The sequence below is a fragment of the Rhinoderma darwinii genome, chromosome 7, assembly GCF_050947455.1.
Source record: "Rhinoderma darwinii isolate aRhiDar2 chromosome 7, aRhiDar2.hap1, whole genome shotgun sequence".
NCBI classification, from domain to species: domain Eukaryota; kingdom Metazoa; phylum Chordata; class Amphibia; order Anura; family Rhinodermatidae; genus Rhinoderma; species Rhinoderma darwinii.
In genome coordinates, this window is record NC_134693.1 from 95,812,467 (window position 1) to 95,833,635 (window position 21,169).

At 44.0% G+C, this 21,169-nt stretch overlaps 1 protein-coding gene across 2 annotated transcripts in view; it reads right to left on the bottom strand.

The window, feature by feature from the left end:
* The window catches only part of LOC142657268 (leucine-rich repeat transmembrane protein FLRT3-like), a 92,101-nt gene extending 82,977 nt beyond the window's left edge, over window positions 1-9,124 (bottom strand). Inside the window, exons 1-3 of one of the 2 annotated variants that reach the window (XM_075832312.1) lie at window positions 9,047-9,111; window positions 5,083-5,133; window positions 4,460-4,893 (exon numbers count right to left, since the gene is read on the bottom strand). In XM_075832312.1, coding sequence (XP_075688427.1) covers window positions 4,460-4,883 — 424 coding nt within the window. In that variant the 5' untranslated portion in view covers window positions 4,884-4,893; window positions 5,083-5,133; window positions 9,047-9,111. Of the gene's footprint in view, window positions 1-4,459; window positions 4,894-5,082; window positions 5,134-9,046 lie in introns of both variants that reach the window. The other variant, XM_075832311.1, reaches the window with a different exon arrangement.
* Between the last annotated feature and the right edge of the window lie 12,045 nt (window positions 9,125-21,169).

Here is a 21,169-nt window from a genome sequence, read left to right on the forward strand (position 1 = left end):
CCACTTGGACTTTTACTTTTAAACACACCCACTTGGACTTTTGCAAGCCTCATTTGCATAACTACAAAAATGGTCATAACTTGGCCAAAAATGCTCGTTTTTTAAAAATAAAAACGTTACTGTAATCTACATTGCAGCGCCTATCTGCTGCAATAGCAGATAGGGGTTGCAAAATCTGGTGACAGAGCCTCTTTAAGTGCTGGACTGCAGCAGTTGCAGGGGAAACAGCCCAAGAGCTCCCCTTCCCTAATGTTAAAGAGGCTCTGTCACCACATTATAAGTTCCCTATCTTCTACATAATGTGATCGGCGCTGTAATGTAGATCACAGCAGTGTTTTTTATTTAGAAAAATTATCAATTTTGACGGAGTTATGACCTATTTTAGATTTATGCTAATGACTTTCTTAATAGACAACTGGGCGTGTTTTTACTTTTTGACCAAGTGGGCGTTGTGGAGAGAAGTGTATGATGCTGACCAATCAGCGTCATACACTTCTCTCCATTCATTTACTCAGCACATAGTGATCTTGCTAGATCATGATGTGCAGTCACATACTCACACATTAACGTTACGGAAGTGTCTTGACAGTGAATAGACATCACTTCCAGCCAGGACATGATGTCTATTCACAATCCCGACACGGTAACGTTTGTGTGGGACTTACAGCACAGCAAGCGTGATCTCGCGAGATGTAGCCATCTTTATCTTGACTTTTTAACACGTTAAATACAGTGTCAAGCAACTTTATCTTGACTGTTTTAATGACTTTTCAATGGCTTTTGTTGTGTGATAGCATGCTGCAGCAAGTGACCAGTCAAGATAAAGATGGCTACATCCGTAGTTTTTTATTTGAATTTTTATCTTCCCTCCAGGTGCTTCACTGTCTATACTGTCTACCTCGCTGTCCCTGCTGCCACATCTATAGGGGGCGCTACAGGGGGCCTATCTACAGGGGACACTACAGGGGGCCCTATTTACAGGGATTGCTACTATCTACAGAGGGCTCTATGGAGTGCACTACCTACACAGGGCTCTATGGGGAGCACTACCTACAGAGGGCACTATGGGGAGCACTATCTAAAGAGGGCTTTATGGGGAACACTAGCTACAGAGGGCTCTATGGGGAGCATTATCTACAGAGGGCTCTATGGGGAGCACTATCTACAGAGGGCTCTATGGGGAGCACTATCTACAGGGGGCTCTATGGGGAGCACTATCTACAGAGGGCTCTATGGGGAGCACTATCTACAGAGTGCTCTATGGGGAGCACTATCTACATGGGGCTCTATGAGGGGCACTATCTACAGGGGGCTCTATGAGGGGCACTATCTACATGGGGCACTGTGTGTGTGTGTGTGTGTGTGGTGCATTACTTTAGTGTTTGACACAATTTTATTAATGGGCACAGTGTACAGTACTATTATATTCAGGAGCACAGTGTATAGTACTACTATATTCAGGGCACAGTGTATAGTACTATTATATTCAGGTCACAGTGTATGGTACTATTATATACAGGAGCGCAGTGTATAGTACTATTATATACAGGGGCGCAGTGTATAGTACTATTATATTCAGGAGCGCAGTGTATAGTACTATTATATTCAGGAGCACAGTGTATAGTACTATTATATTCAGGAGTGCAGTGTATGATACTATTATATTCAGGAGCACAGTGTATGGTACTATTATATTCAGGAGCACAGTGTATAGTACTATTATATTCAGGAGCGCAGTGTATAGTACTATTATATTCAGGAGCACAGTGTGTAGTACTATTATATTCAGGAGCACAGTGTATAGTACTATTATATTCAGGAGCGCAGTGTATAGTACTATTATATTCAGGGCACAGTGTATAGTACTATTATATACAGAGCACAGTGTATAGTACTATTATATACAGGAGCGCAGTGTATAGTACTATTATATACAGTACCACAGTGTATAGTACTATTATATTCAGGGGCACAGTGTATAGTACTTTTATATTCAGGGGCAAAGTGTATACTATTATATTCAGGAGCGCAGTGTATAGTACTATTATATTAAGGAGTACAGTGTATAGTACTATTATATTCAGGGACACGTATGGTAATATTATATTCAGGGGCACAATGTATAGTACTATTCTATTCAGGGGCACAGTGTAAAGTACTATTATATTCAGCTACACAGTGTATGATACTATTATATTCAGGGGCACAGTGTATAGTACTATTATATTCAGGGGCACAATGTAAAGTACAATTATATTCAGGGGCACACTGTATAGTGCTATTATATTCAGGGGCACAGTGTATAGTAGTACTATTATATTCAGGGGCACAGTGTATAGTACTATTATATTCAGGGGCACAGTGTATAGTACTATTCTCTTCAGGGGCACAGTGTATAGTACTAAAATATTCAGGGGTGCAGTGTATAGTACTATTATATTAAGGGGCGCATTGTATTATACTATTATATTCAGTAGCACAGTGTATACTACTATTATATTCAGCTGCACAGTGTATGGTACTATTAAATTCATGAGCACAGTGTGTAGCACTATTATATTCAGGGGCACAGTGTATGATACTATTATATTCCGCTGCACAGTGTATGATACTATTTTATTCAGCTGCACAGTGTATGATACTATTATATTCAGCAGAATAGAGTGTGGCACCATGAGAATTTTATCTTCCTTTAAAGGTGCAGAAACGTTGGAAAAGTGGGCTTCCAAAGACATCTGAGCGGCAAACTCTGCAGAAATTGGTCGTGGCCGGGAGAAGTCATCATGAAGGTCTGGACCAGATGGAAAAGAGAAAAAGAACAACTCCAATCTGAGAAGTCGTCACCGGTGAGTCACTAAATGTAAATGTTTATTGTGACTGATCAGCACTGTAGTCACTGTATGATTTGCAGCAAGATGATGGGTGTATCGTTCTTTTTTGTGAAACCGCAACTCCCAGCATATCCTTACTATTTTTCTGGCTATACTGGGAGCTGTAGATTTAGGCCATACAAACTTGTATGGCAGGGGTTAAACTGAATTTGCAAATGATCTCTGTACTGAGCTGTATTTGTGCTTGTGCTGTATATATGTACTGAGCTTTGTTCTGGTGCTGTATGTACGTACTGGGCTTTGTTCTAGTGCTGTATATATGTACTGAGCTTGGTTCCGGAGTTATATACATCATAACAACCAAGATCAATACATATATACAGCACCAAAGAGAAGCTCATTACATATATACAACTCCAGAACCAAGCTCAGCATATCAATATAGAACCAGAACCAAGCTCAGTACATATATACAGCATCAGAACCAAGCTCAGTACATAAATACAGCATCAGAACCAAGCTCAATACATATATACAGCATGAGAACCAAGCTCAGTACATATATACAGCATCAGAACAAAGCTCCGTACAGAAATACAGCACCAGAACAAAGCTCAGTAGATAAATACAGCACCACAACCAAGCCCAATACATATACACAGCACCATAACAAAGCTCAGTACATATATACAGCACAAGAACTAAGATCAGTACATATATCTAGCACCAGAACCAATGTATAGCTTCGTTCCGGCACCGTATCTGTGCATTTGCTGGGAGATTTGTCGCATCTTACTACGCTTGCCGCACTCTCCTCTACCCTTCTCACAGTGCACATTTTAATATAGTGTAATATAATGTGTGGGTAGGTAGGTATGTATTCTTATGTAATTATATACATAGTGTGGAAATCTACACTAAAACATTATGGACAGGAAATTTCTTTATTTAAAGTCCACTTTAATATAGGGCGTATTAGGAATATCGTAATTGTTTATTATTAGAGTAATTTTTCATGGCGTTATACACCACAAAACACTACGACAACCCCCCCCCCGGCGCATATGTCTTTGTCCGCAAAATAGGGAACATGTTGCTAAAAATTTCAATCCCACCCCTGCATCATGGCTCTGGGCGTGTTCCCCAGACAATCTAATGTGCATAAGGGGGCACCTCACTGTCCCCTGATGGCAGAAGTCAAGCTAAATATTGGAGGTATATTACAATCATGACAAATAGGTTGAGTGATACTGGAACATACCCTGAAGTGGTTGAGGGGAATTCCAGTTTGCTAAAAGATTTATGGATTAACTATTGTACTAAATTCACAATACTACACTTTTAGAAAACTCTGATTAGTACGGCAATCAGAGATGGAGAAGGACATGGCTTCACCGCTGCCAAGCTGCTTTCTCTTTTCTCTGCTGTCCGCACTGTGCCAATCCAAGATTGAGCTGACTGATTGTCATGTCTCACAGTGTGGTTGCTTGTGGTATGCTGCCTAACAACTACTGTATACATTGCTGTTGTCAGAATGGACATCTCTAGCAACCAGATAGATAGTGTTAGGATGCAAATATTAAATATTATGCATTTTATGAACTACTAACTTTATATATCTACAGTACCTGGCTGCAGATAGCTGATTTTATTCTTCTGTAAGTACAGAAAAAGCAAATTGCTCAGATCGGCAAATGTGTCATCCTGAAATTCCTCTATCTCATTGCTGTCCAAATGGAGATGCTCTATGCCAGTTACTTTTTGGAATGCATCTGACTTGATGGTTTTGATGTTACAGTTTCTCAGATAGAGGGATCTCAGCTCTGGCAAATCCCAGTGAGAACTCTGTTGAAGAAATGTTAAATTGTTGTAATCCATATAAAGCTCTACTGTGCCGTTGGCTATTTCTGATGGTAAAGATGTGAGATTGGTGCAAATCATGTGCCTCTCGACAGGAAGACAAGTACATTGATCCGGACACGGTGCATATGGTTGTGCTGACACCCAGGTGTTTACCAGTAATCCCAGGAGCATCGGAATCGACCAACCCATAGTGAATAACCTGTATAGACAAGATCGTGCATTAGAAATCCTTCTCAAATAAGACAACTTTTATATACCACTGAGGAGTCCCACGGCAATGCAAAAGCTTCAGTCATAAATATAACCAAGATTCTGCAGTTGCGACACTGCCATCAAGCCCTATACAGTTCAAAAACAAGAATGCCCCCAAATCTGCATGAAAAAATACCTTTTTTATTCAACTCAGAATAAGCTCCACCTCTCTATTTGCAAGACAGTCCTGAAAAAAACAAAACAGAGCTGTTTTGAGTTAGGATCTATCTATCTGCTGAAAAAAGGACTGTAATCTGCAGGATATATACAGTTAGGTTCGGAATTATTTGGACAGTGACACAATCTTCATGATTTGGGCTCTGTATGCCACCACATTGGATGTGAAATTAAACAACTGGGATGCAATTGAAGTGTAGACTTTCAGGTTTAATTCAAGAGGTTGAACAAAAATATCCTGTAAAACGTTTAGGAATTGCAACCATTTTTCTATACAGCCTCCTCATTTCAGGGGCTCAAAAGTTGTTGGACAAATTAACGTTACCATAAATAAAATGGTTTTTTTTAATACTTTGTAGAGAATCATTTGCAGGCAATGACTGCTTAAAGTCTGGAACCCATGGACATCACCAAACGCTGAGTTTCCTCCTTTGTGATGCTTTGCCAGGCCTTTACTGCAGCTGTCTTCAGTTGTTGCTTGTTTGTGGGTCTTTCTGCCTTAAGTTTTGTCTTAAGCAAGTGAAATGCATCTCGATCGGGTTGAGATCTGGTGATTGACTTGGCCAATACAGAATATTCCACTTCATTGCCTTAAAAAACTCCTGGGTTGCTTTCGCAGTATGTTTTGGGTCATTGTCATCTGTACTGTGAAGCGACGTCCAATCAACCTTGCTGGTTGAATCTGAGCAGAAAGTCTATCCCTGAACACTTCAGAATTCATCCGGCTACTTCTGTCTTCAGTCACATCATCAATAAACACTAGTGACCCAGTACCTTTGGCAGCCATGCATGCCCATGCCATCACACTGCCTCCACCATGTTTTACAGAGGATGTGGTGTGATTTGGATCATAAGCCGTTCCAAGCTTTCTCCATACTTTCTTCCTCCCATCATTCTGGTACAGGTTGATCTTCGTTTAATCTGTCCAAAGAATGCTGTTCCAGAACTGGGCGGCTTCTTTACATGTTGTTTGCAAAGTCTAATCTGGCCATCCTATTTTTGATGCTGATTAATGGTTTGCACCTTGTGGTGAACCCTCTGTATTTTCTCTCATGAAGTCTTCTCCTTATGGTAGACTTAAATACTGATACACCTACTTCCAGGAGAGTGTTCATCACTTGGGTAGATGTTGTGAAGGGGTTTTTCTTCACCATGGAAAGGATTCTGTGATCATTCATCACTGTTGTCTTCCGAGGACGTCTAGGCCTTTTGGAGTTGACGAGATCACCAGTGCGCTCTTTTTTTCAAGAATGTACCAAACTGTTGATTTGGCCACTCCTAACATTTGTGCTAGCTCTCTGATGGATTACTTCATTTTTCTCAGCCTAACGATGGTCTGTTTCACTTGCAGTGAGAGCTCCTTTGACCTCATGTTGTGGGTTCACAGCAACAGCTTCCAAATGCAAATGCCACACCTGGAATCAACTCCAGAACTTTTACCTGTTTAATTAATGATGGATTAATGAGGGAATAGCCCATGCAGCCCATTAAAAAGCTTTTGAGATAATTGTCCAATTACCTTTGGTGCCTTGAAAAAGAGGCAGCTACTTATTAAAGAGCTGCAATTCCTAAACCCTTCCTCAAATTAGGATGTGAATACCCTCAAATTAAGGCCTTATTCACACGAACGTGTTATACGTCCGTGCTACGCGCGTGATTTTCACGCGCGTCGCACGGACCTATGTTAATGAATGGGGCCGTTCAGACTGTCAATGAATTTCACGCAGCTTATGTGCGCTGTGTGAAACGTATGACATGTCCTATATTTGCCTGTGTTTCGCGCTGCACGCACACATTGAAGTCAATGGGTGCGTGCAAATCGCGCTCGGCACACGGAAGCACTTCCGTGTGCCGCACGTGATGCGCGCTACAGTAGTAAAAACTATGAATGAAAACAGAAAACCACCATGTGCTTTTCTGTTTGTAAACATAAAACCAGAGTGTCATCATGATGCCGGCTGCGCGAAAATCACGCAGCCGCGTACCATATGCTGATGACACACGGACCTTTTGCGCATGCAAAACACAGCATTTTTTGCGCGCGCAAAACGGACATGTCCGTGTGAATAAGGCCTAAAGCTGAGACTCTGTACTTTAAGCCCATATTGATTAAATAACTGTATATTCAATACGTTTTTGTGAACTGCTAAAATGCCAAAACTTGTGTCACTGTCCAAATAATTCTGGACCTAACTGTATGTCTGTATATGACCAGTAATGAATGATAGGGGGTCACCTTCATTTACCACTTTCTTATATTACCACACTCATGTTATTGGGTAACTCCATTTTTCTAGTAGACGTTATGTCCTGTCAAGAGTCCAGAAAATAACTGCCACCATGATTACTAATTTATTATTATTACCATTATTATTATTCAGCAATTTTTTTTTCTGTAGACTGTAGGCATTATGAACAATTCCTTGGTATATACTCGAGCTATTCATGTAATAGTGCAGAGAAACCAAACTTTACAAATACAGGTGCAGTTCACAAAGCACAGAGAGAAATTGTACTAAACCCAAATCTAATGTAAACAGCAGAAAAGAAAATAGATTATACTCATCCAGTACATGTATTGTTGAAATCCACGAGCTGTCATTAAATAAGGGCTCATGCACATGAACCTATCAACAAAAAAAATCAGTACCAATCACCACTCTGTATGGAATGCTGACTGCACTGATCATTCTCTAATGTATTGTATTTTTGACTACATTTTACTTTGTGGTTGTCCATTTAAGAACCATGTGAATATTGAAATATTTTCTGCTTCACAACCATCCTCTACAATAGTTTAGTGGAAAAAACAGTTCCTGTACAGAAGTTTTTGTGCAGATCGGTATACGCAGAGTCAATTTTTCAGTCTCTTTAGACTTCTATGGGAGAAATTGGCATCCAATGGAGTATGGCACAATTTTATTCCATACAGTGGCTCATGGCCTGCGTATAATAAATCTCCATATAAACATAATGCAGGCAGACGGTGGTATGGAAACCTGAACAGGCTAATATTACCGCAATATTTAGTCTGTTTACTACTTGGAACTGGTACAGAGCCGTAATACAGTTGCGTCCATGAGCCCAAAGGGTGCAAATTTTATATCTAATATTTCATGTATATTCTATGGAGCAGGGGCCAAAACCAGTTTTTAATACAAAAAAAAAGACAAGAATATTAAGAGATGGCAGCACAATATACATTCTGACAACACTGCCTAGCTACCATCTCAATACCAAATGTAAAGAAATTCCAGATCAGATTATTTTCATATTTTGAATTAAATTGAACCACATTAAATATTGAATTAGGGATTTGTGCTACAATTTTATTATTATTATAATTATCATATAATATTATTCAAATCATTCACTTTACAAGTAGAATCTCTTTTGATAAAAACAAACAAACCAAAAAACACCTGTGGTTGACATGTAAGTGCCACCAGCTCCCTGTTTACAGCAGCCTGTACATGGGTTCTTACAGGGCCTGTTTAGGCAACATGCATTCTCCAAAAGTGGATTACGTTGTCAGCATATTGTGTTACCCTGTATGTGGTCCATAAACTGTGCCAGTATTCCAGTGATGGCACTGGCTGGTAGCAGCATGACTTGCTCAATGTACAATTACCTAATTTAATGTTTAAAGTGGCTTCAATAACTGGAAATGTAACTGATCAAAATTCTAGACTTCTCTTATATCACACTCTTATATAGTTTCCATTTGCTTTACATATTCCATAGATTTATATACCTACAGCCATGTATTGAATTTTTCAGGCATTGCAAAACACCAGTTAAGTATTTGTGTATGTGCTGTTAAACATGCATAGATCCCCACAATAGTATGCCATAGTACACACAGGCACTTCATTTACATTGAGAATATACAATGTATTTTTCTAGATTTTGAGTCTCCTTACCGGTACTGTGCAGAATGTCTCGCTGTGAGTCCTGCAGCTTGTCAGAGGTGAAATCTCTTCTGTCTTCTCTTATACAGGAACCGGACTATTAAACAGCTTTGTTTTTCTAACACATTTACAGGGGAGGAAGAGAGAGGATATGGAGGGAACACTTTATTTCCTGCCATTGTCAGGACTTCTGTTCATTGAGGGAAAGTGACAGGAAACTTTTAGGAAACCCATTATCCTGTTCTTCTGCTGACTGTGAGAATGTGTTCAGTCATTTCATTAATAATCATGGACGTGTAATATTGTACGCATCATAATATATTATACTATATACTACACCACATTCCAAATTATTATTCAAATGTTATTTTTCGCTGATTTTCCTAAATAGTTGATGCAAATGACAGTCAGTATAATCTTCAATCCATCAACCATTGGAGTATAATGCGAATTTTATTGAACCAATCTCCTAATGATAACAGATTTTTATTTAGAAGTAAAAAACTCAAAATCCACTGTTTCAAATTATTATGCACAACAGAGATCAAAACATTTTAAAGGTTGTAAAGAGAACTAAAATGGTCATTTGTTGAATTTGCAGCATCAGGAGGTAATATTTACAGAAATCAAAAGCTCTTTCAATAAAAAAAAAACTTAGCAGGTCAAGTTACATGTTAACATAGGACCCCTTCTTTGATATCACCTTCACAATTCTTGCATCCATTGAATTTGTGAGTATTTGGACAGTTTCTGCTTGAATATCTTTGCAGGATGTCAGAATAACCTCCCAGAGCTTCTGTTTTGATGTGAACTGCCTCCCACCCTCATAGATATTTTGCTTTAGGATGCTCCAAATGTTCTCAATAGGGTTGAGGTCAGGGGAACATGGGGGCCACACCATGAGTTTCTCTCCTTTTATGCCCATAGCAGCCAATGACACAGAGGTATTCTTTGCAGCATGAGATGGTGCATTGTCATGCATGAAGATAATTTTGCTACGGAGGGTACGGTTCTTCTTTTTGTACCACGGAAGAAAGTGGTCAGTCATAAACTCTACGTAATTTGCAGAGGTCATTGTCACACCGTCAGGGACCCTAAAGGGGCCTACCAGCTCTCTCCCCATGATTCCAGCCCAAAACATGACTCCGCCACCTCCTTGCTGACGTCGCAGCCTTGTTGGGACATGGTGGCTATTCACCAACCATCCACTACTCCATCCATCTGGACGATCCAGGGTTGCACGGCACTCATCAGTAAACAACACGGTTTGAAAATTAGTCTTTATGTATTTCTGAGCCCATTGCAACCGTTTCTGCTTGTGAGCATTGTTTAGGGGTGGCCGAATAATAGCTTTATGCACACTTGCAAACCTCTGGAGGATCCTACACCTTGAGGTTCGCGGGACTCCAGAGGCACCAGCGGCTTCAAATACCTGTTTGCTGTTTTGCAATGGCATTTTAGCAGCTGCTCTCCTAATCCTATTAATTTGTCTGGCAGAACCTTCCTCATTATGCCTTTATCTGAACGAACCCGTCTGTGCTCTGAATCAGCCACAAATCTTTTCACAGTACAATGATCCGCTTACGTTTTCTTGAAATATCCAATGTTTTCATACCTTGTCCAAGGTATTGCACTATTTCACGCTTTTCGGCAGCAGAGAGATCCTTTTTCTTTCCCATATTGCTTGAAACCTGTGGCCTGCTTAATAATGTGGAACGTCCTTCTTAAGTAGTTTTCCTTTGGTTGGGCACACCTGGAAAACTAATTATCACAGGTGTCTGAGATTGATTACAATGATCCAAAGAGCCCTAAGACACAATACCATCCATGAGTTTAATTGAAAAACTAATAATTAAATGTTTATGACACTTAAATCCAATGTGCATAATAATTTGGAACACGGTGTATACACATCACTATATCATACTATATCATCTATATCAATATATATCTATCACTATATCTATATCAATATATCTATATCACATACTATATCACTATATCATACTATATCATAGTGAAGTACACATCACTATATCGTACTATACACATCACTATATCATACTATATACTATACACATCGCTATATCATACTGTACACTTCACTATATCATACTATACACAGGAGCCTAACTAGGAAAGACTGGGCGCCATAGCAAACTCTTGACCAGGGCCCCCCCGCGGGTGCCACATGTAGCACCCCTTAAAAAATAGTGCCCCTGTAAAATGTGTCATACAGCCCCCCTGTAGACAGTGCTATATTGCCCCACCTATAGACAGTGTCACACCCAATTTGTAAATAGCGCCCCCACCTGCTCCTTGTAGATAGTGCCATACAGCCCCCTATAGATATCACCATAAAGCCCCCACTGTATATAGCGCATACAGCTCCCACTGTATATAGTGCCACACAGCCCCCCCCTTAGTAGATAGTGCCACACACAGCCCCCTTAGTAGATCGTGCCACACACAGACCCCTGTAGATTTCGCTACACTCAGTCCCCTGTAGATAAAGCAACAGCCCTCCCCATGTGTATAGTGCCACACAGCTCCCCCTTGCGTATAGTGCCACACAGCTCCCCCTTGTGTATAGTGTCACACAGCTCCCCCCTTGTGTATAGTGCCACAAGGCAATCAGGTATCCGAGAAAGTTGTATCAGCCAGGGGGATGTCAATCACGCATGGAAAGGTGGGTTTGGAGGCAGGACCGTGTGACTCTTCAGGATAGCGGCACCGCCCCATGACCCTCTAATGAGTAATTAGCATACAGTGTGTGCCGTTTTAAAAGTGGATTTTAAACATTTTGCTGCATCTGAAAAAAACATACAAGGGAATGTTTGGAAATATTGTCAGGTCATGTATTACCGCATGTTGGCAGTTCAAGGGATTAAAACTACCTGACAGATTCCCATTAAATATACAATGAATTGAGAACAATTCTATCTGCCCTGCAATTTTGTTATTATAAATATATCCTATATAATTACAGATCTAGAACCAAGCTCAGTACATAAATACAGCACCAGAACAAAGCTCTGACATATGTACAGTACCACAACCAAGCTCAGTACATAAATACAGCACTAGAACCAAGCTCTGACATATATACAGCACCAGAACAAACCTCAGTACATAAATACAGCACTAGAACCAAGCTCTGACATATATACAGCACCAGAACAAACCTCAGTACATAAATACAGCACCAGAACAAACCTCAGTACATAAATACAGCACTAGTACCAAGCTCTGACATATTTACGGCACCAGAACAAACCTCAGTACATAAATACAGCACCAGAACAAACATCCGTACATAAATACAGCACTAGAACCAAGCCCATACATATATACAGCACCAGAACCAACCTCAGTACATAAATACAGCACCAGAACAAATCTCATACGTATATACAGCACCAGAAAAAGCTCAGTATTTACATACAGCATCAGAACCAAGATCAGTACATATATACAACACCAGAACAAATACAGCTCAATTTAGTGCAACCCCTGCCGTATAGGTTTGTACGGTGTAAAACTACAGCTTCCAGCATGGCCCAAACAATGGTAAGGATATGCTGGGAGATGCTGTTTCACAAAAATAATCATACCACCTATTATCTCGCTGCATGTCAAACAGCGACTACATTACTGATTAGAGGCAGAATAAACATTTACATTAAGTGACTCACCAGTGACGTCTCAATTTATAGTTCTTTTCTTCTCCCTCCAGTCCAGACCTCTATGATGGATTTCTATCGGCCACGACCCATTTCTGGAGTTTTCCGCTCAGATGTCTTCAGCTTCTCACTTTTAAAACACTTCTGGACCTATAAACGAAGTTAAAATTCTCAACACCTTTAAATATAATAAAGCACCATACACTGCACCTCTAACTATAATAGTGCCATACACTGTGTCCCTGATTATAATAGTACCATATACTGTCATACACACACACCATGCCCCCTGTAGATTGTGCCTCCATAGCCCCCTGTAGATAGATTCCCACATACAACCCTCTCTAGATAGTACCCCCATATGGACTCCATAGCTGCAAGATACTTCAAGAAAACTTAAGCGTGATCATCGTACTGTGAAAAGATTTGTAGCTGATTCAGAGCACAGACGGGTTCGTTCAGATAAAGGCATAATGAGGAAGGTTTCTGCCAGACAAATTAATAGGATTAGGAGAGCAGCTGCTAAAATGCCATTGCAAAGCAGCAAACAGGTATTTGAAGCCGCTGGTGCCTCTGGAGTCCCGCGAACCTCAAGGTGTAGGATCCTCCAGAGGTTTGCAAGTGTGCATAAAGCTATTATTCGGCCACCCCTAAACAATGCTCACAAGCAGAAACGGTTGCAATGGGCTCAGAAATACATGAAGACTAATTTTCAAACCGTGTTGTTTACTGATGAGTGCCGTGCAACCCTGGATCGTCCAGATGGATGGAGTAGTGGATGGTTGGTGAATGGCCACCATGTCCCAACAAGGCTGCGACGTCAGCAAGGAGGTGGCGGAGTCATGTTTTGGCCTGAAATCATGGGGAGAGAGCTGGTAGGCCCCTTTAGGGTCCCTGACGGTGTGAAAATGACCTCTGCAAAGTACGTAGAGTTTATGACTGACCACTTTCTTCCATGGTACAAAAAGAAGAACCATGCCTTCCGTAGCAAAATTATCTTCATGCATGACAATGCACCATCTCATGCTGCAAAGAATACCTCTGTGTCATTGGCTGCTATGGGTATAAAAGGAGAGAAACTCATGGTGTGGCCCCCATGTTCCCCTGACCTCAACCCTATTGAGAACCTTTGGAGCACTCTCAAGCAAAATATCTATGAGGGTGGGAGGCAGTTCACATCAAAACAGAAGCTCTGGGAGGTTATTCTGACATCCTGCAAAGATATTCAAGCAGAAACTGTCCAAATACTCACAAATTCAATGGATGCAAGAATTGTGAAGGTGATATCAAAGAAGGGGTCCTATGTTAACATGTAACTTGGCTTGCTAAGTTTTCTTTGATTGAAAGAGCTTTTGATTTCTGTAAATATGACCTGCTGATGCTGCAAATTCAACAAATGACCATTTTAGTTCTCTTTACAACCTTTAAAATGTTTTGATCTCTGTTGTGCATAATAATTTGAAACAGTGGATTTTGAGTTTTTTACTTCTAAAAAAAAATCTGTTATCATTAGGAGATTTGTTCAATAAAATTCGCATTATACTCCAACGGTTGATGGCTTGAAGATTATACTGACTGTCATTTGCATCGACTATTTAGGAAAATCAGCGAAAAATAACATTTGCATAATAATTTGGAATGCGGTGTAGTGGCCCACATATAGACACCCCCCCCCCTGTAGTTGGAGCATCCACTATAGATATTTCCAGTCACCGTTTAAAAAAAAAACAAAAAAAAACAACTTTACATACTCACATGATCCCGTTCCCGCGCAGTCCGATGGCAATACAGATCTGAGCAGGTCTGCTGGAGCTGAACGACGCGTTGTTCAATGATGCTGATTGGCGGGGCAGAATGACTTGCCCTGTCAATCAGCACCTTTCAAGCATGCAAGCGGCGCGATGACGTCATCGCGCCGCTAGCATCGTTGGAAGGTGCTGATTGGCGGAGCAAGTCATCTTGCCCCGCCAATCAGCGTCATTGTAAGGCGCTGAATGGTCGGCCATTCAGCGCTAAGGCATGTATTTGGCTGTCGCTAGCACCGGGGCCCCCTCCAGTGCCAGCGACGCCTGCGGGCATGAGAGGGCTTGGCGACGCGGGCCCCGTAGAAGCGGCGCTACCGCTGTAGAAGCCATAACGGCTGCTAGCAGCGCCACCGGGCATATGGGGGGGGCGTGTTGGCTGACGGCACGGGCCCCCTCAAGTCGCGGGCTCCGTAGCTACCGCTATGGCTGCCCCCGGGGTGGTTACGCCACTGACTATACACATCACTATATCATACTATACACTATATAAATCATTATATCATACTGTACACATCACTATATCATACTATACATATCACTATATCATACTATACACTGTACACTAAACACATCACTATATCATACTGTACACATCACTATATCATACTATATACTATACACATCGCTATATCATACTGTACACATCACTATATCATGCTATACACATCATATACTATACACATTATATCATACTATACACTGTACACATCACTATATCATACTATACACTGTAAACATCATTATATCATACTATACACATCACTATATCATACTATACACTGTACACATCACACTTTACAAATCACTATATCATACTATACACTGTACACATCACTATATTATACTGTACACCTCACTATACCATACTTTACACTGTACACATCACTATATCATACTTTACACCAGGGGTGGGATTCAAATTTTTAACAACAGCTTCCCTGTTTTGCGGACAAAGATATATGTGTCGGGGGGTGGGGGTGGCAGTGTTTTGCGGTGTATCGCGCCATGGAAAATGATTCTAATAAAAGAATAAAACAATTACGATATTCCAAATACGCCCTATATTAAAGTGGAATCTAAAGAAACAAATTCCCTGTCCAGAATGTTTTAGTGTGGATTTCCACACTATGTATATAATTACACAAGCGTACATACCTAACTACCTACCGACGCTCATTATATTAAACTCACCCATTACGTATAGATCTATATGCGCACATTCAATATCCCAAGCGTGCTCAGCCCATTTAGTTAGGGTGTGCACTGTGAGAAGGGTGGAGGACAGTGCGGCGTGCGCAGTAATCCGCGACAAATCTCCCGGCTAATGCACAGATACGGTGCAAGGAGCAAGCTCAGTGTCACGTTGGGTTCGTGGACCCACTGGGCCGTACCGCCTTGACAGTATGGCAACTGGCCAACAGGGCACAGGTTACAGTCTATAGTTCGTATAGTGTACCTGTGGCAGCTCGGACAGCAGCAAGACAGGCTCGGCTGGGACTAGGCAGCAGGTAAACGTCAGACGTGGAGTAGCAGGACAGGTGTGGTATACATCACAGCATGACTACAGCTCTGCACGGCACTTGTCCAGGATAGCACGGGATACAGGATACAGGTACATGAACGGGGAACACTGGGAACTGGAAAACACTAGGAGACCATTTGCATAGACAAACTTTGGGTATGACAACAACGCTCAGGCATGGGAGGAAGGGGCTGGGCCCTTCTTATAGTCCAGGGGACTCATGGGCTAATTTTACATTAAACTCCGGTGCGCGCACTGGCCCTTTTAAGAGCGGGCACGAGCGCGCGCGTGCGCACCCTACGGGACCCGACCAAGGTAAGCAGAAGTGAGCGCTGGTGTCTCCTGAGGAGGAGACTGGGGCCAGCGCTCGCAGACCCATGGCTGCGGCCATCAGGAGGTGAGTGAGCCTGACGGCCCGCGGCCATGGACATGACAGTATCCCCTCTCTTACGCCCCCTCCTCTTGGGGCCAGAGCGAGAGAGAAACTTCTTCAGAAGGGTAGGAGCATTGAGGTTATCCTCTGGCTCCCAGGACCTCTTTTCAGGACCAAACCCCTTCCAATACACTAAATACAAAGTTCTTCCTCTTACTCTCTTGGTGGCCAAGATCTCCTTAACCTCGAAGGTGTCTGAAGGACCGCTGGAGCCAACTGCAGGGCTAGGAGTCTTGGTATAGTGGTTCAGAACCACCGGCTTCAGGAGGGAGACATGGAAGGAGTTGGGGATCTTGAGGCTAGGAGGCACCCAAAGCTTGTAGGTGACAGGGTTGATCTGCTGTAGGACCTCAAAAGGTCCGAGGAACCTGGGAGAAAATTTGTATGATGGCACCCTCAGTCGAATATTCCTAAAGGACAGCCAGACCTTCGTGCCAGTGAGTAACTGAGGAGTTTCTCTTCTCCTTTTGTCTGCCTTGCGTTTCATGCGGTCGACTGCCAGTAGGATGGAGGATCGAGTCTGCTGCCAGATCTGTAGGAAGTCCCTAAAAGCAGTGTCAGCTGCTGGTACCTCTGATGTATCCGGCACCGGGAGAGGAATTCGTGGGTGTTGGCCATAGAAAATGAAGAACGGTGTATTCCTTGTGGATTCGCTGGTGTGATTATTATATGAAAATTCAGTCCACGGAAACAGCTGCACCCAGTCATCATGCTGCCTGGAGATGAAGTGGCGTAGGTAGTTCTCGAAGATCTGATTGACCCTCTCGACCTGACCATTGGACTGAGGATGGTAGGCTGAGGAAAAGTCCAACTTCACACACCGAGGAGTCCGCATTGGGCTCTCCAGAACTTCGAGGTGAACTGAACCCCCCGATCAAACAAAATATGCCGCAGCAAGCCGTGCAGGCGGAAAATGTGTAGGATGAAAAGGTTGGCCAGTTGAGGAGCAGAAGGAAGACCGGTCAGTGGAACAAACTGGGCCATTTTAGAAAATCGATTCACCACCACCCAGACAGTACTGCATCTAGCAGAGAGAGGCAGGTAAGTGACAAAGTCCATACCTATATGCTGCCAGGGAGCATCGGGCACAGGCAGTGGCTGGAGCAGACCAGCAGGTCTGGAGTGAGCGACCTTGTTAGCTGCGCACACTGAGCAGGAAGAAACAAAGTCCATAATGTCTTTTGGCAGCGTGGGCCACCAGAAATGACGGGCATCCAGGTCTCGTGTCTTATGGGTACCCGCGTGACCTGCCAGTCTAGAGCATACTCCCTCTGTCAGCCAGGCGCACAAAAGTCCTCCCTGGAGGAATGTCCCCAATTTGCAGAGGGTTGACAGAGACAATGCAAGACATGTCAATAATATTCTGTGGAATTTCCATGGTGTGCTCTGTCTCGAAAGACCTGGACAAGGCATCGGCCCTCACATTCTTGTCAGCCGGGCGATAATGGAGCTCAAACTGGAACCTGGTAAATAACAGCGACCACCTGGCCTGACGAGGATTCGGCCATTGGGCCGTCTGGAGATAGGTGAGATTCTTGTGGTCCATAAAAATTAGGATGGGATGAGCTGCGCCCTCTAGTAGACGTCTCCACTCCTCCAGAGCCAGTAACTCCCGATCCCCAATCGAGTAGCTGCGTTCTGCGGAAGAGAAGAGCTTAGAGAAATATCCACATACCATTGACTTGCCCTTGGAACCTCTCTGGAACAGGAGGGCACCAGCACCGACAGAGGAGGCGTCTACCTCCAACAAGAACTTTAGAGAAACATCTGGATTATGGATTATAGAGGCTGATGTGAAGGCACTCTTCAGGCTATTGAAAGCGGACTCTGCCTCAGGAGTCCACAACTTGGCGTTCATGCCCTTCTTGTTGAGGTTAGCGATAGGAGATGTCAGTGAGGAGAAGTTTGGGATGAACTGTCTGTAAAAATTGGCGAATCCCATCAAGCGCTGTATGGCCCTCAAGCCTTGAGGGCGTGGCCATTCCAAGACGGACTTTACCTTTTCAGCATCCATCTTGAGACCTCGATTTGAGACGATGTAGCCCAGGAAGGGTGCAGCATCTTTCTCAAACACGCACTTCTCCAACTTGGCGTACAGACGTACAGCAAAACTTGACAGACATGTCTCTGATGAGTCATAGGATCTGGATAAAAAAATCAAGAAGTCATCAAGATAGACTACTACACAAACATAGAGGAGGTCACGGAAGATGTCATTTACGAACTCCTGGAAGACTGCGGGAGCATTACACAGGCCGAAGGGCATTACTAGATCTTCATAGTGTCCGTCACGGGTGCTAAATGCAGTCTTCCATTCGTCACCCTAGCGAATCCGGATTAGGTTGTAAGCCCCACGCAGGTCTAGTTTGGAAAAAATCTTGGCACCACGTATACGATTAAACAGTTCTGAGATCAATGGCAACAGATACTTATTTTTCACCATGATCTGGTTGAGACCCCGGTAGTCAATACAAGGTCAATACAAGAACCATCCTTTTTCTTGACGAAGAAGAACCCGGCTTCTGCCAGGGAGGAAGACTTCCGTATGAAGCCCCTCTCCAAGTTCTCTTTAACATAGGCGGACATGAACAGAGTCTCTGGCAAGGAGAGAGGATATACCCTACTACGGGGAAGGGATGCACCAGGAATCAGCTCGATAGGACAGTCATACCTCCAGTGTGGGGGCAGTGTCTCTGCCTCCCTTTTGCTGAAGACGTACGAAAATGCAGAATAATGACCAGGCAATCCTGCCGATGACGAGGCAGAGGAGGCTGAGCCGAACAAATCTGCACCAGGCAACGGTTGTGACACTCGGGGCCCCACTGGAGAACCTCTCCAGAGTTTCAGTCCAGGACTGGGGCATGCAGTCGGAGCCAAGGCAGGCCCAGCAGCACGGGGTTAACGGCCTTGGATAGGACATAGAACGATAGAAGCTCGGAGTGGAGAGCCCCTACTTGGAGCCTCAGCGGCTTGGTCACAGCTATAACTGAGTCCGGCAGAGGTAGTCCGTTTACCGATGCAACCATCAATGGTCTCTCCAGAGGGGTAGTGGGTGTAGCGCCCATGGCCGCGGGCCGTCGGGTTCACTCACCTCCCGACGCCCGCAGCCATGGATCTGTGAGCGCTCACTTCCGCTCCGTCCGGCCGGGTCCCGTAGGGTGCGCGCGCACGCTCTTAAAGTGCCAGCGCGCGCACACATGAAAACAATTATCATTAACACACGTGATTCCCTGCCCTATAAGAATGCCCCAGCCCTTCTGATCCTTGTCTGAGCGTTGTTAATCTTTCCCTGTCTGTCTCGCAAATGGTCCCTTAAGTGTCTCCCGTTCCAGCTGTTACCCGTGCCCTGTTACCGTTCCTGTATACCGCATTGTTCCTGTGCCTACCCGTGTTCAAGTGTCATCTGCCACGTCAAGTGCCGTCTGCCACGTCAAGTGCCATCTGCCACGTCAAGTGTCGTCTGCCACGTCAAATGCCGTCTGCCACGTCAAGTGCCATCTGCCACGTCAAGTGCCATCTGCCACGTCAAGTACTATCTGCTCATCGGATACTGCCCGCCACATCTGGCGCCACTTTCCGCACCTGCCTCCATCCGTGCTGAAGCCACAGTCACCGTCCGGACTATTTCAGGTACCTAAGCATTACTGTCTATCTTACTTTCACATAGACTGTGACCTGGTCAGCTGCCTCCCCGCTACGGCGGAGCGGCCTAGTGGGTCCACAAACCCAGTGATCGTGACAGTACGCTCAGGCCATGGAACCCGCTGGCCAGCCCAAGACCCCAGTACAGAAGATTCAGACAGAGATGCATGACCTACGCACTTGTCAGGATCAACTCCTTGAGGCGGTGAATTCTATTCTGGTCCGCCTGGATCTACTCGCTGTTCCACCCCCGGTTCTTCCTCCAGAAGCTGTTGCCGTGCCACTGCCTGTTGCTCCCCCTGTTTGTTCCGGATCCTCAGTTCCTCTGCCTCTCCCTCCTCGCTATGATGGTGACCCCAGAGCATGCAGAGGATTTCTCAATCAATGCACGGTGCATTTTAGGCTACGGCCTCATCTCTTCCCCTCCGAGGAGGCTAAAGTAGCGTTCATCATCTCCCTCCTCGCTGGCAAGGCCCTCGCATGGGCAAACCCAATCTTGGAGCAACAAGGACCTGTATCCGTGGACCTTGCCTTGTTCCTGCAGTCCTTTCGTGCCGTGTTCGAGGAGCCGGGTCGAACATCCTCTGCCGCAGCCACTCTGTTGACCCTCAAGCAAGAAGGCTCCACAGTAGGGGAGTATGCGATCTCCTTCCGTACCCTAGCAGCCAAGCTGGCATGGAACAATGAGGCACTGGTGGCGACCTTCTGGCAGGGTCTGTCCTCTCACATCAAGGACGAACTGGCAGCCCGCGACCTTCCTTCTACCTTGGATGCCCTCATTCTGTTAGCCACCCGGGTTGATATGAGAATCCGGGAGCGCTCTCAAGAGGTTCGTCAGGAGAGCCGGGCCCACAGACCAGCACCCCCTGCCCAGAGACCACAATTGTCCACTCCTAGTGCGCTACCTGAGGAACCCATGCAGGTAGACAGAGTCCGGTTATCTGAACAGGAGAAGCAGCGCAGACGCTCCTCTGGACTTTGCATGTACTGCGGCCTCAAGGGTCATTTCGTGCGCCAATGCCCACAGAAACCGGGAAACTCCAGTACCTA